Source organism: Bubalus bubalis, chromosome 5 (assembly GCF_019923935.1).
Source record: "Bubalus bubalis isolate 160015118507 breed Murrah chromosome 5, NDDB_SH_1, whole genome shotgun sequence".
Taxonomy (NCBI): Eukaryota; Metazoa; Chordata; class Mammalia; order Artiodactyla; family Bovidae; genus Bubalus; species Bubalus bubalis.
In genome coordinates, this window is record NC_059161.1 from 4,844,470 (window position 1) to 4,861,017 (window position 16,548).

The following is a 16,548-nucleotide window of genomic DNA, read 5'->3' on the forward strand; positions in this document are numbered from 1 at the left end:
ATTGTGTGGTAGTTTGAGCTTTCTTTGGCATTGCCTTTCTTTGGGATTGGAATGAAAACTGACCTTTTCCAGTCCTAGCCATCCACTAGCAAAGGAGGCCAGAGCTAAATTATTTGCTTTTTTAAAGGAGAGAGACATAATAAACATACTGGTACAACTAATCCAATAAGAAGCAGAAATGTTGTAGGAGAAGGGGAACAGTTGACATTATGTTAGCTTGAACAACTTTCTAGTAAGCTTTCTAGAAATCTGTGTTTATGTATTAAATATGTGTTTCTGTATTAGGTTGGCATGAAAAAATCTGTAGCTGTATATATATGTGTGTATACTTTTTTTTTTTTTTAATACAGAACTACTTTGAAAGAACATTTGAGAATCCATAGTGGAGAAAAGCCTCATCTCTGTAGTATCTGTGGACAAAGTTTTCGTCATGGAAGCTCATACAGGTAGGTCAAGCCATTCTATCTCCATTTTATACTCTCTTTTCTTAACATTGTGTTAGTTGTTTGATGAATTAAAACATGTCTTAACATTTGTGATGAAGCAAAGCTGTGCAGAAAAGTTTATAGACTTTTGCCTCTTCTTTATGCCTTTTAATATTTTCTTCATTCTGTAGTATAAAATATGTTAATATCACTAATAGTAATGCTTTACTAAGTCGTTTTTATTTAAATATTTCATTACTTTTCTTTGAATCAAAATTCATGAAAACTCTGGTGTTCTTAAGTTGGTGTATTTTTTCAGTCCTAATTGTCAAAGAATGTTTTTGTTACAAAAATATGACAAAATTGAAAACTCGAGGATTGTCAATCTTAGAACGTTTTCTGAAAATAAGTTGTAACTTAAGTGATTATTTTTACAGCTGAATGCTGACTACCTTTGCAATTTATGAAAAGTTGTTTTTAAATGAATAAATAATAGGTGACTATTTATTGTGAAATATGTATACAATTTTAAATCTTATCAGTGTTCTCAGGATTTTAGTTTTTACACTGTTATTTCCTGTTTTTAAGTTTAAACAGAATGCTGATTTTACTGATTTTAGTCATAGCAGAATCAACACCTGTTTTGACAACTTGAAGGAAAGGGTGTTTATTTCCCTAGGATGTATACAGATGGAATATTGTGGGGATAAAAATAACTCAAGTTAAATGAACTCTAATAATCTGTTATTTATGATAACCTTTTATAATCTGTTTTTAGGTGATTGTAAAATGAGCCACACTTTATTTGGTTGGTGTGAAGGAAAGGAGTGAAGTGTGACTGTCAGAAAGCTGAGTCCTTATCAGCTTTGCTAAGTTCTCAGTTGTCAGTGTGTAAGCGGTGTCAGTTGTCCAGAACAGGACTGATTCTCAGTGATTTGCTCTCATCACACATCTGTCGCTTGTGCACTTACCTCGTTTGTCGATTCTGATTCTGTCCCATTCAGTCCTGCAACACCGGCTGACACCCCTAGACGTCCGGTAGGTTCCCAGAAGCAGGTTAGGAGCCTCATGTCAGGAAGGAATGTCATCCAGAGGTAGTGGAGTCTGTGCAGATGTCGAAGTGCTGCCCAAAAACAGCTGAGTGGGAGCCCTGGAGTCAGGTGTGAAGCGGGAAGGCCCCTAGAAGTCAGAAATGGAGCAAATAATGATGGGTGAGCGTGGTTGAGTAGCAGCCCAGTTCGCATTATTGAAAGTTAATCGAGTTTTTCTCTTTCCTTGTCACCGGTGTCAGTGGGCTTCATTTATTTTTTTTTCTTTATAGACTTCACTTACGAGTACATCATGATGATAAAAGATACGAGTGTGATGAATGTGGGAAAACGTTCATTCGTCATGATCACCTTACGAAGCACAAGAAGATACACTCAGGTGAGGCGCACTTTGTAGCGATTTTGCAGAGCGCCTGAGAAGCCGCAGCATGACTGTGCTGTCTGTAATTTACGTAGCTTGGTGTATTTGGTCGCCTCTTTGTAAACAATGCTGATTATAAAAGCTTTTTTAAAAAGCATCTGTTTAAGCTTTTTTAAGCATTTCTTTTAAAAAGAGACATAATTTTGTGACATGTTTTTTTGGTCTCTGTAATTTTAATCATTTGGTTACCCTTGATGATCACAAACTGACTTCTAAAATTTGTTTCAATCAGATTCTCAAAATTTGCATTTTGCATATTATGTGGATATGTGAAGTTATTACCATTGGTACTTTTTTGAATCAAGAAGTCATGATTATATTTCTCATTTTAATTGGATTTGAAAGAAGCTAGCAAAACTTAGATCCCTCAAGAGGATCATTGTAATTGGGGTGTTAAAGTTTATGTACCAGTGAATTTTTGAAACCGTATCTTTGGAAGAGCACCTTAATAATCCTGATCAATTTCAGATCTTTATTCTGTATTTATAATTTTTATACTCTGGGGATTTCTTTCATATTTTCCTCTCAGATTGATGTTCAGGAAGTGCTAAGAGAGCCACCTTTATGAGCACAATGATGGGAAAGAGCCATCTCTCTCTGAACCCAGTAGAACAGGTGATTATTATTATTATTTTAACCATAATTTAAATGGACAGTGTGCAGCAGATGTAGCAATTTCTTTAATGATCCCCGTGAGGCAGACTGCAGTTGTTATCACCACTGTTAATAGCGCTAAAGTTCTGATGACTTTTTCATTGGCATTGTGCATTTCCATTTTCAGGAGGAGAATTGTAAATTTCTGATTCTAGAAGTCACATGGTTTAATTGCACACGGGTAATGAGACTGATTTTTAAAGAGCAAGCCTTTGTAACTGAATATAAGAATAGAGGTGACAAATTGGACTCATCTAGAACTTTCCTTTATATTTGTATTTTGGCTCATTGCAAATGTAAGAAATCCCCACAGATGAAAAATCTTTAAAAGTAAAGTGTAAAGATCTGAAAATGTTCAGGTCCTTTTTTATAAACAATAAGACAGCCTCATCTTGATTCATTGTATATTCATTTGAGGTGTTTGATATCCAGACTTATATATTCCTTAAAAAAAAAAAAAATCCTGAGTTGTGAAGTCCTTTCATTATCTCACCCTGTTACACTGAAAGTCAAGATTTGAAGTCTGCAGCAAAAGGCTACCGATCCCTTCTCCAACTGGGGAGGAGGATTCACATTCCTAAAAATAAGTACAGAGTCACTGAAGAAACATAAATTTGAGTATTAATATAAGGCAAACAGCCCGGATAAAGGGTGGCTTTACCTTTCTGGTATCTGTTTTCTACCACGCTGTGTTAACTGCTGGATAATTTTGTTTCTGGGGATAAAAAAGATTGACATGCATATTATAACAAAAATATTTGGGTCTTTAAGGTGAGAAGGCTCATCAGTGTGAAGAATGTGGAAAATGCTTTGGCCGTAGGGATCATCTCACTGTTCATTATAAAAGTGTACACCTTGGAGAGAAGGTGTGGCAAAAGTAAGTGAAAAGGCAAAGTTTCTCATCATCATCACCTTGGATAAAGCTAGGTTGGAGAAAAGTTGTCTCATAGTTTATTGTATTTAATTGAGGATGGGTTAATCAGTGACCTTTTCTCCAGCTTATCTAGCTTCTCTGCAGATGTAAAGGAATTGAATGTAGCATAATTTTTCATACTTGTTTTCAGTTGATTCAAACACTGGGAGATGGTAGACATTGAAGTGAGTAACTAATATAAAATTGTGGCCTTCTTTGGGGATTTCATTTATATTTGGTTGCAGTAGCTCTTGGAGAACTAAATATAAATGAACATACTGCCTACATTTTGTACTTAATATGACAACAATTATTGGAAAATGTTGTCAGAATTTAGATCCCTTTAATGACACTGATAAATGGTACTTTATTGGAAGGAGGTATGTACTGTCTTTGAACATCAACTTTTTAATACAATTTAGATACCCAGGCTTAATAACTTGGATTGTGTGAGTATGAGATGTTCTAAGAATTCATGTTCTTGGAGTAGGTATTTGGATCAAATGGTCTAAGATGTCAGGAAACTTAGTGTAACGCTGACCTAGATAATCATGGAACCAGAATTTGTCTCTTACATGTTCTGCAAGGGCTGCTAGGAGTGGATCTAGACTGGAGCCTTGTGATCATTTCCACGGTGCGGTTTTGTGGTCAACCCCCGCTTACCCATCTCAATGATTTTTTTTTTGGTCCCTATAATTTTTCCTTCTCATTTTTAAGTAGAAAATAATATATAAAAGTTTGATGATTTAAAGCTTAAAATAAAGTAGTTTAAAGTTGAAAATCTAAAGACATCTTTTTATAGATTTATTTGTTGAGTATAACTGGAGGAGGAAGAAACAGGGTTAAGGTTGATGTTTAAAAAGTATCTCCATGTTCATTTTATTCTCTGCTTTAATAATGAGACAGTTACGTATGAAGTTACAATTTATTTTCACTATTAAAACACTCAAATCTTTTTCTTTTCTTAGATATAAAGCAACCTTTCATCAATGTGATGTTTGTAAGAAAATTTTTAAAGGCAAATCAAGTCTGGAAATGCATTTTCGGACACATTCAGGTAAAACCTAATGGGTATTTTATATACATGTATTTATATATTTGTTTATACATTATATATATATATATTTATATATGTATATAGTCTAATTATTCAGAAGTGATAAATGGATGTTTATACTTTGTTGTTCTTGGTGAAATTGGTTTTTTTCCTGCCAGTAAAATTTTTACTTATTAAAATTGGTGTCATGAATGGACATTAGTCTGATCATTCTGTTCCATATTATGTAAGCTTCAATACTTTTGAATATCATTTTGTAGAATTTGGGGAAAATTTTTTCCATAGAGAATTTATTTAACTTTCAGTTCTCATTTTCTCCTTTCCTGGTTGTTTATGGTTCCTCTATATCTGCATGGCTCTATGAAGACATTTTATTTCCTTATCTTCTAAAAGAGTAATTCAGATACGACCTTGCTGTTGCTTGTCAAGTCAACCATTGTATGGTTTTCCTTTTTACAGTTTTTTTACATTCAGTTGTGATGTATAGGTAGTTGTAGTAGAATGATTCACTTCAGCTGCTTTCTAGGACTTGAAAGTGAAAGTCATTCAGTCATGTCCAACTCTTTGCAGCTCCATGAACTATACAGTCCATGGAATTCTCCAGGCCACAATACTGGAGTGGGTAGCCTTTCCCTTCTCCAGGAGATCTTCCTGACCCAGGAATCTAACTGGGGTCTCTTGCATTGCAGGCGGATTCTTTACCAACTGAGCTATCAGGGAAGCCCTTTCTAGGACTTATCATTTTCTAAATCTTTCCTTTTTTTCCTTTGGCAATTCTATCATATTTTGAAACATAGATTGTTGGATTTTTTCCTATATGTTGTCATAGTTCTTGTTTTACTTCTCATGTAAATTAATAATTTTTAAAGCTTTCTTTCCTTCTTTTTGGGCTTCCCACGTAGTCGGTATAGCATCTGCCTGCAATATGGGAGACCTGGGTTCTATTCCTGGGTCGGGAAGATTCCCTGGAGAAGGAAATGGCAACCCACTCTAGTATTCTTGCCTGGAGAGTCCCATGGACAGAGGAGAGGAGCCTAGTGGGCTACAGTTCATGGGATCGGAAGAGTTGGACATGACATAGTGCTATCTTTCTTTTCCTTCTTTTTAAGAAAGAAAGCTATTAATACATTTATGGCTGTTTGCTTTATATTTAGTTTGGAATTTGTCAAGCTGCCATTCTGGAAGGGAAATTAATTTATTTTATATTTCTCATATTTAATGAGAATTGGAAATAACTGAATTTGGGCAATTTCAATAGCACAGAATTACAGTAAAAAATCTATTACTGGGACTTCTCTGGTGGTCTGGTGGTTAAGTGGTCCCAATGCAGGGGGCTTGGGTTCAATCCCTGGTCAGCAAACTGGGTCCTGCATGCCACAACTAGGAGCCCCCATGGTGCAGCTAAGACTTGGCACTGCCAAATATTTTTTAAAAATTAAGATAGAAAAAGGAATTTGTTACTGATACAGTAACTGTGTTAAACGTAAAAACGCATCTCCCTGAAAATGAAAAAGTCCTAATTTGGGGGTTACATAAATAGGAGTAAGAAATGAGGAAACTATATTAATACTATTCTCAATGCTAGTTAAGAATAAACTTATGATTTGAAGGAGATAGTTAAAAGTTAATTTGAAACCATTGATGATTTAAGAACTGTAGAACTATAGGAATTACCTAGAGGAGAAAGTTATTAAGGGCTGTCTTTATAACTGCATTAAGTTTTTTTAAAACATTGATTTGTAGTAATTAATTGATAACCAGTGATTTTGGAATCTCATCTCTGAATATGTCACAGTTAGTTAGAATTAGGGACAAGTCCCTCTTTCCATGGAAAACTGGGGAAATGAGCTCTCTTACAGATTAAGACAACACTTAATGGCAGTTACAAAATGAGATGGAGGAATCATTTGAAGCAGAGGTCAACCTACTTTTTTGGTAGAGGACTGCAGAGTAAACATTGGAGAAGGCGATGGCACCCCACTCCAGTACTCTTGCCTGGAAAATCCCATGGACGGAGGAGCCTGGTAGGCCGCAGTCCATGGGGTCGCTAAGAGTCGGACACGACTGAGCGACTTCACTTTCACTTTTCACTTCCATGCATTGGAGAAGGAAATGGCAACCCACTCCAGTGTTCTTGCCTGGAGAATCCCAGGGACGGGGGAGCCTGGTGGGCTGCCGTCTCTGGGGTCGCTCAGAGCTGGACACGACTGAAGCGACTTAGCAGCAGCCTAGCAGATAGTAAACATTAAAGGTTTTGTGGCCCCAGCAGTCCAGACCACAAGCACTCAACTCTCTGTGGTAACATGAAAGCAGCCATAGACAAGGTATAAATAAAAAGAACGTGACCACATTCCAAGAAAATATTATTTACCAAAACTGTCATTGTGCGGTTTGTCCCATCTGTTACTTAATGCTTTTTTCCCTTGTCTTCACTTCCTTGTAATTGTGAAGTCTTTTTATTACCCGTTTTCCCCTTGGTTTACTTGTTAATTGCATATTCTTTCAGTTTTCTTTTAGTAGTCACCCTGTAGATCACAATGTGTTTTCTTAAATGATTAGACTCTATCTCAAGTTAGCTCATCATCCCTTTTCAGGCAATTCAGAGACCTTACAACACCTCATCTGTCACCCTTTATGCATTGTGTGTTTTAATTTTACATATACTTTAAGTGACATAAGACCTTATTATTTTGTTATTTTCCTTTAAATAACTTGTATTATTCATTTTTACTCTTCATTCCTTCCTGCATTACCATTCTTTGACCTGGAATCATATTCTTTCTGCATGAAGAATTCCCTTTTGTGCATATCTGCTGGCACCAAATTCTCTTAGGTTTTGATTGTCTGAAAATGTTTTTATTTTACTTTATAGAGGACATTTGGCTGACTATAGAATTTATGTTAGTGGTTATTTTTCTTTCAGTAGTTTAGATGTCATTTTTTCCCCTTTGACCTTCTTCAGTTTTTGTTGAAAAATATACTGTCAGTCTTATTGTTGCTCATTTAAAAGGAATTTCTTTTTAATTGCCTACTTAAGATTTTTCTTTTATTTATTTTTGATAGTTTCTTATAGTGTGCCCAGATATGCTTTTTTTTTCCTCTTTTGTATTAATATTTTTTTAGATATATAGAACTTATTGCGTCTATGACTTGATGCCTTTCATTTAGTAAGATTGTCAGCCATTTTTTCTTTCCAATTCTGCTTCTGACCTATACTCTGTTTTCTTTCTGGGACTCCGGTTATATGTATATTAGACTGTCCACTTTGTCTTATGTATCTCTCTCATGCAAGTGGCTTCCAGTCCAAGCTTATGATGTGACAGCTTTATAAGGTGAAAAGAATGACCCAGGCTAAAAATGTCAATGTTAGTAGGGCTCCATTTCTTTCTGGAGTTGCTAAGGAAGAGTCTGTTCCCACTCGGTTGGATTATTTATTGACTTTCAGGAGTAGGACTGAGGTTCTAGTTTTGTAGCTAGTCATAAGCTGAGATCTTCTCGGCTTCCAGAGGCTGCCACATTTCCTGAGTCCTAGCCTCCTCCTTCCGTTTTCAGAACCAACAGTGTGGGTTTGAGTCCTTTTGTCACAGCTGTCTGACCCCTTCATCTTCAGTTATCACTGCTTTTAAAAATCTATGTGATTTTGGGTCTACCTGGTTAATTTCCCCACTTCAGGGTCTTTAAGCTTAATCATATCTTCAAATATGTAAGGTAACAAAATCATTCCTTTCAGGGATTAACCAACCACCCTGGCTACTTTAGGAATTTATACCATTAATAGGAAGAAACAAAAACTACAGTGTGAGAACCTGACTCAGGCACAGCCAAAAACTGGCTTCCTTATTCTTGATCCTGATCAACTCTCCTTATTTTAATCTCAGGCTACAGACACCAGTATTACTACTTCTTGTTCCAATCCAAAGCCCCAGGTTAGTCAGAGTTGCTGTTTTAGTTTTTAATCCTTCTTGATAGGAAGAAATCAAATGCTCTAGTTTTACAACTTCTTTAGGGGCTATAGTGAGAGCAAGCCATAGTAACAATAGCGTGAGTTTATCAGGTACTCACCATGTGCCAGGATAATGCTGAGCACTACTATTTACTTTTCTCATTCAGTCCTTTCACCAGTCTGTGAGGCAGGTACTATTAACAGGTGAGGAAATTGTACTTAGAAGTTGGGGAGTTTGCTCCAGGTTTGCCTGGTAAGTGGTACAGCTAGAATTCAAACCCAGATCTTTCTGATGTTTGAGTTCATTCTCTTTTTCTCTTTATCGGTTACTATACTGTCTCCACTTTGTGATAGCATATATTAATTGCTTTTATTAAGTTCCTATAAGTATTCACATGGAAAATTTACTGCTTAATTAATATTATTGTCTTAACTGAATGTATTTTACGGTTAATTTCATTTGTGTTCAAACAGGTGAAAAACCATACAAGTGTCAAATTTGCAATCAATCTTTTAGAATTAAGAAAACTTTAACAAAACACCTGGTCATTCATTCTGATGCCCGGCCTTTCAACTGTCAGCACTGTAATGCGACATTTAAACGGAAGGACAAGCTGAAATACCACATTGACCACGTTCATGGCATAAAGTCTCCCGATGACCCTCTCAGTGCTTCTGAGGAAAAACTCGTGTCCTTGCCGGTAGAGTACTCATCTGACGATAAAATCTTTCAAACAGAAACAAAACAATACATGGACCAGCCCAAAGTCTACCAGTCGGAAGCCAAGACCATGCTACAGAACGTGTCTGCCGAAGTGTGTGTCCCCGTGACGCTGGTCCCGGTGCAGATGCCTGACACGCAGGGTGACCTGGTGCGCCACACCACCACCCTCCCGCCCCCTGCTCACGAGATCTTGTCGCCACAGCCGCCGGCCGCGGATTACCCTCGAGCCGCTGACCTAGCTTTTCTGGAGAAATACACGCTTACTCCTCAGCCTGCAAATATAGTTCACCCAGTCCGACCCGAACAGATGCTCGATCCTAGAGAACAGTCTTACCTTGGAACGTTATTGGGCCTTGATAACTCCACTGCTGTACAAAATATATCTAATAGTGAGCATCATTCATGAGCAAATCTAAACATTCCACAGACTTCTTCAGTGGCTATGCACAATGGTAGCCTAGCGCTGACAGCTTTTAAATTAGTGGGGCTGCTATTTTTTCATTTTCTGTATAGTTTCTCAAGTCCTCAGATGCTTTTCCAATCAAAAAAATATGTATCTCTGTTTACTGAACATATTTGAATATTTGGACCCATTTTGAGGTATATAACATTTGAAATAGACATTTTGTGATTTTTTTTTAAAAGATTATTTAGTGCTAATTTTTAACTCTCTTAACTTTTCAAAACTATCAGCTGTTGACATTATGGGGGTATTTGTTTTTAAACATCGGTGGAAGTTTTTATTCTCCTTTAGTCTCATTCCTCTTTTCTCCTTTCCCCATCTTCCAAACAAGTGTTAAGGAACATGTAACCTTTAAGAAAGAATGTCAGAGTGTACTGATAATTGCAACTGTTCCTTATCCTGACTTAAGTTTCATGATTATTTCTTCCAGATTGTTAAAAAAATGAAATTAGGAATTTGAATTTATAAGAAAGTCTTGGGATAGATCTGTGTTATTTTTTCATCTGGCCATAATTTCAGTTTATCACTATTCTTTGGTCTTTTGACAGACTCAAGACCAGAAAGCTGACTAATGTAGGATTAACTTGTTAAATGAAACGTAGAACTGAAATAATTATCAAAATGATTGGTTTTTGCCTGTGCTTCAATTATTATGAATAAGAAATGGAAATACAGATGTAGGCATTAAATTATACAAGTTGAAAATGTGTTAAAAGCAAAATATGGCAGTTTTAACTAGATATTTTTTAAGGTAAATTAACCGTTTGTATTTTGTCATTTATTTCAGAAACATTAACAGTATATCAGCATATATCATCATCTAACTAATTAAAATTCAGTTAACAAGCCACTTTTGGTCTCATTTACCTTGGCCAGCTGTAACTCTGGGAAATAGAACCTAGAGATTTTTGTTTAATTATTAGAACAGGTGCCAACAAATTACAAAATTCGTGTCTAACTGAACTGAATGTTCATTTACTTTAATTAGAGCGAACCATTCCTTGTATACATATATACATGTAACCTAGATCTTTATTTTTACTTTACACATAACCCTAATGTCTGTGATTATCCTTAATATATATGTTTGTATGATACAAAAGTTGAGGACTTGGTAAAAGGAAATAGCAGTTGGAGCAAAACCTCACTGATTAAAATTAAATGAGGAAAAGAAAAAGTCAGCCAAAATTGTGAAATACCTTAAAGATGTGCACTTTCCATACTCTGAAGTCAATTTAAACTTAAACTAGGATGTTTCCTAGTGGAGCTGCTCGAAGGATTAGAGACTAGGCAGGGTTGATTTATTATTAGCATGTCCTTATGTAAACTACTGGAAAATAGCAATTTTAAGAGTTTTCTATTTCAGTTTTGTTTACACTCCTAATTGCTTTAAGCACTTTTTTTGTGTAAACTGTAAAGTCTGGCCCAGCCCTTGTGAAAAAAAAAACAAATCACAAATAAAATAATGAAGTTTAGCAAAAAATTTTTACCACTTAATAATGTGGAAACTTGTTTGCTGAAGCACTTAAGAAATGAAGGTACTTTGCAGGAATATTTACCACACTAGTGGAAAAAAAAAAAAAAAGTTGAAAATTGGGGCAGTTAACCAAAGTAGCTCATATAACTAGTAAAGCCAACCTGAGTTTTGCCTCATTTGTTGAAGTTTGGTTATAATTCTCCTGTAACTGATAGGTACAAGCAATGTATTAATATTCTTTTTAAAGCATTCTTACTTTTGTGTGGAAATGTTGTGTCTGGGGTACTTAACATGATAGAACTTGACTATATAAGGTACTATTAATTTGTCTTTCAAACTGACTTTTAAAAACATCTCTTTATGGTTTTTATCATAAAGACTTAACTAAAAGACTTACTATGATGAAAAGAAATCACTTCTAAAAATGTACCCTGCCTTGAATATAAAACAATGTAGAAAAGTCTGGACTTACACAAAGGCAAATCGTATATATGTATATGTGTGTGGTATATTATATGTTTGGTAGCAGAAAAAGAGGGTGTTGCATTTTCACATTCAAAAGAATACTTTGCTTTTTGAAGGTATTGACTTTAGGGTTCTTTTAATAATAATCTCCTAATGCTTTAAATATATAATTTGATTGTAGGAATTGGTTTACAGTATAGAACTTTTCTTGAATACATCTCTTATATAAAGTGAAACATAATTATATTTACTTATTATTGTAGATAACTTAAACTTGAAAAGTAGTTTACTGTTTTATAAAATGCTTTCACAGTTAACTCATTTAAACCTCATAGCCAGCTCTGAAGTAGAAATGGCATGCTGTATTCCCATGTTAGAGATGAAGAGTCTGAGGTTAAGCCTACATCGTTAATAAGTGGCAGAGCTACTAATAGGGGAAGAAATAGAGCATTAATGAATGCTTTCCAGGTGCCAGGCACTGCATTTTCTCATGTAATCTTAAAAATAGTATGGGAGGTAGGTAGTATAATTCTTATGAAGAAATAGTCTAAGCGGGCAAACTAATCTTCTGCCTCTAATCTCCAAATTAGAATATAAGAAGTCTTAAAATTGTGAAAACCTCATGGATTTGGGCAAACTGAATGTATATATAAGTTTTTGAAGTTGGCACAAAAAATATGAAATGAGGCCTGCTCTTTTCAGTTAAGTGTTTGTCACATTTGATTTGGAGTATTTGGGGCAAATGCTCCATTAACTCTAAAATCCATGAATTCTGTAACTATACTTAAAATTTTGAATCTTGCAACTAAGGTCAGCCTCATTCAGAATTTTTTATTTTATGAGCATAATTTATTGTTTTAAATTAATTTTGTAGCTGATAGCTGTTAGCACTTATTATGTAAATTGAATAATTTATCAAATGTAGAAATTTGTTAACCTAATCCATTTTTACGTAAATACGCCAAAGATTTTTAGTAGGTTTTAAAATAGTTTAAAAGAATTTAAATTCTTTGTTGTTTGAATAAATATTTGTCCAAAGAAGCACAGTTGAAGTCCTAGGATTATGGATTTTCTAAAAAAAAATCATTAGTTTGAATACTAAGACTAAGTGTTTGTGTTTATATGTATTAGAAATAAGAACAGAAGAAAATACTCCGGGAGTAGTCATACTGACAAGCCAATTACAAGTAAGAATACTCTGTTTTCCTCAGTTTAATTAATTGAATGTTATCTTTTAAGTGGACACTATTAATTGCTAAATAATAATAAGCTTATTTTTTACACTACACTATTAAAATAATTTTGCCTTAGAATTTTTTTAGGACAAACTGAAGATTTTTTTGTAACAAACCCCACCTATTTTTTTGCAGCCTAAAATACCATTTAAGATTAGGGTTTGTTCTTCATGCCAGCAAGATTTCACTAGCTATGAAGGCGGTGATCTTTGCATACTTTTAAGTAACTTAGTCATTTATTGAAGAGGAGTAGCAAAAATAGGGTTTTAAATTGGTGCTTTATTAAGTGACTTCCTTTAAAGTGATGGTACATCATAAAGTAGGTACACTAATAATTTTCTGTCAACCTTAAAATTGTCGAAACATCTTGGCAGAGTGAGTGACTATAAGCTATTAGTTAAGGGCTAGTAGGTATTCAGAAATCATTCATTGCTTTCACTCTGTCATTAACAAGTGAATTAAAAACACCGTTAACTGGTGTGTGTGAGTGTAAGTTTGCGTTCTCTTCTCGCAGGTCATTCTGCTGTATCATGGGTGGGAAGTCAGATGTGGAGCATCAGCTCTGCGACAGTGTCCTTTTGACCATGCCCAGTCATCTCTGGATTGAATGCTTTGTGCCTTTTCAGATTGAGGCAGCAGTTTGTAGTAGCTTAGAGTTGACTCTGCTGGCTAGGTTGTGCTGGTTAATAAATGATTGTGGTTGTTTTGTTATTGTTATGGGTCTTATGTTTGTGTTGCCTGCTGGTCAGGCAACAGTTGTTTTTTTTTTTTAGGTTGCTTTATGTTTTTGTAGGGAAACTGGCATCAAGTACTAGTATGAATTTTTTTTTAATCTTTACTATTGTGGCCTTTCTAGTTACTGCAAAGCCACTCCTGGGCCTGTCTCTAGATACTCACTAGAGGAATCTGACAAATAAAATGAGCAGTGTCTCTTCCCATCTCCCACCTTTTCTTCTGAATAATCCATTACCAAACCACCCTGCTCTAAAAAGCAGCTTCTTCGCTCAGTTTGCCTAAAACTGAGCCAGAGGTGATGGTTTGAGATGAGTCTCTAAAAAACAACATCCCAACCAACTGACAACTTGAGTTGATGAACTCAGGAAAAATTAGGACTTTTGAAGTCGTATTTGGATCATTCTAAGATTCAGTGCCAAATTTTAAATGACTCAAAATGTATTTTTTAATAAGGAGCAAGTCACATTTCTAAAACCTGTAATAGTGTTATGGTAAATGTCACTTACTATTAGGCTGAATAATGGATAATGTGACAATAATTTTGTAGTAATTTCTAGGAACCACAGACAGTTCTTTTTAGGTCCTCCCCTTTCTTTTGCACATTCCTCTCTAAAGTCTGTAGTGGTTTTTGGGGAGGGGGGACTATTCCCTGTTTCTTCAAAAATTATTTCTACTTCAAGGTACTTTTATTCTGGACTAGTGGCATATTTTATGTGCTTCCTCTTTGGCAGTGGCCTTAAGAAGGCAAAAGTAGCAGCAGTAGGTCATGTGGAGAATGAGGGGAAGGGCTGGTGGAGAGAGTATCTTTCCTGTATTTACTCTTCATCTTTCAATTTGCTGTGCACTGATCTTGAGTCTGTGACTGTTGAAAAATCCCCAAATAGTTTAAATTGAGCCTCTATAGCCATTCGTATAAAGAGAAAGTAAGAATTATATTCAGAGAATAGAGGTTATACAAAATGGATATGTCTTTTTGTTCTGCTTTTCCCCCCCTAACTTCTTAGGTAAAGAAGTAATTTTGGTGCTCATATTACTGCTAGAGATTCTAAAACATTTCTTGAATGAAGAGTGTGCACACTTATTGTTATTTCACCCTGTTGCTTGGTATTCCTGCTTTATGATTACACAATTTTTATTCCTTGTAACAATCGGACTTTTCTTATCCCTGTGGATAAAACTGTATTACAGCTGATGACTGAGGCTGCCAAAAATGAGCACAGAGGTGGGCACTTGGATTATGAGATTTATGATGTACATTAAAGTGGAAATGCTTTTGAACCTGTTTTCAGACTCCAATCTTAAAATTTTGTTTTTAATCATTAGAACTTTTAAAAGCAACTACAAAGAAAAATCTAAAATACCAAGATTTATTATTTTGTCAACTGTGTGTAAAGTATCTTGTGAGTTTTCTAGATATTTTGACTGTCTTGTGTTTCCTGAATACCAATGTCTTTATAGAAAAATTCAGTTCTCTGTGAAGACTAGGAAGTGTGTTGTATGCTGAACTAGTTCTTTGTCTTGTTTTGATATTTAAATAAAGTTCTTTGGTCCTAATAAAGCATTCTAGGTTTTATTGAACACATTTTCACAGCATGACAATGCACAGTGCTCTGCCTGCCTCCTGAAAAATTGAAAGAAAAGACAGTGAACACATAGAAAACCAAACTCTTGGAGCACAGGTATTAAAATTTTATTCACTTTTCATAAGCTAGATATAATTTCAAATATTTTATGTTAAATGTAAAAATCATTAATATTTAATGGTTTTTAATCCAACCAGTCCATCCTAAAGAAAATCAGTCCTGAATATTCCTTGGAACGACTGATGCTGAAGCTGAAACTCCCAATACTTTGGCCCCCTGATGTGAAGAACTGACTCATTAGAAAAGACCCTGATGCTGGGAAAGATTGAAGGCAAGAGGAGAAGGGGACGACAGAGGATGAGATGTTTGGATGGCATCACTAACTCAATGGACATGAGTTTGTAAACTCTGGGAGTTGGTGATAGACAGGGACACCTGGTGTGCTGCAGTCCAGGGGGTTGCAAAGAGTCTGACATGACTGAGCAACTGAACTAAATTGAAGTGGCTAAAGAGGAGAGTGAAAAGGTTGGCTTAAAGCTCAACATTCAGAAAACGAAGATCATGGCATCTGGTCCCATCACTTCATGGCAAATAGATGGGGAACAGTGGAAACAGTGTCAGACTTTATTTTTTTGGGCTCCAAAATCACTGCAGATGGTGACTGCAGCCATGAAATTAAAAGACGCTTACTCCTTGGAAGAAAAGTTATGACCAACCTAGATAACATATTCAAAAGCAGAGACATTACTTTGCCAACAAAGGTCTGTCTAGTCAAGGCTGTGGTTTTTCCAGTGGTCATGTATGGATAGGAGAGTTGGACTGTGAAGAAAGCTGAGCGCCGAAAAATTGATGGTTTTGAACTGTGGTGTTCGAGAAGACTCTTGAGAGTCCCTTGGACTGCAAGGAGATCCAACCAGTCCATTCTAAAGGAGATCAGCCCTGGGTGTTCTTTGGAAGGAATGATGCTAAAGCTGAAACTCCAGTACTTTGGCCACCTCATGCGAAGAGTTGACTCATTGGAAAGGACTCTGATGCTGGGAGAGATTGGGGGCAGGAGGAGAAGGGGACGACAGAGGATGAGATGGCTGGATGGCATCACTGACTCGATGGACATGAGTTTGAGTGAACTCCGGGAGATGGTGATGAATAGGGAGGCCTGGCATGCTGCGATTCATGGGGTCGCAGAGTCGGACACGACTGAGCTACTGAACTGAACTGAATTAATATATTTTCAGACATTAATAACAGCTATTATACTTGAAGCAGCCACCTGCGGTTTTTCCCCAAGAAGTCTAAAGTGCAGAAAACCTCATGGATGGGCTGTCCCCTGTGACAGTGAGGGCCATTCTCACCAGTGCCCCTCACTCCCAGAACTGTACACTCTGGCCACAGGAGAGGCCACTG

At 36.0% G+C, this 16,548-nt stretch overlaps 1 protein-coding gene across 2 annotated transcripts in view; it reads left to right on the forward strand.

Annotated features, from left to right (window-relative positions):
* Positions 1-15,119, forward strand: part of ZBTB41 (zinc finger and BTB domain containing 41) — a 40,552-nt gene extending 25,433 nt beyond the window's left edge. For both annotated transcript variants that reach the window (XM_025285328.3, XM_006064883.4), the window contains exons 7-11: positions 351-446; positions 1,747-1,853; positions 3,321-3,426; positions 4,431-4,519; positions 8,937-15,119. In XM_025285328.3, the coding sequence (XP_025141113.1) occupies positions 351-446; positions 1,747-1,853; positions 3,321-3,426; positions 4,431-4,519; positions 8,937-9,592 (1,054 nt within the window). In that variant the 3' untranslated portion in view covers positions 9,593-15,119. The remainder of the gene's footprint in view (positions 1-350; positions 447-1,746; positions 1,854-3,320; positions 3,427-4,430; positions 4,520-8,936) is intronic.
* The last annotated feature ends 1,429 nt before the right edge of the window (positions 15,120-16,548 follow it).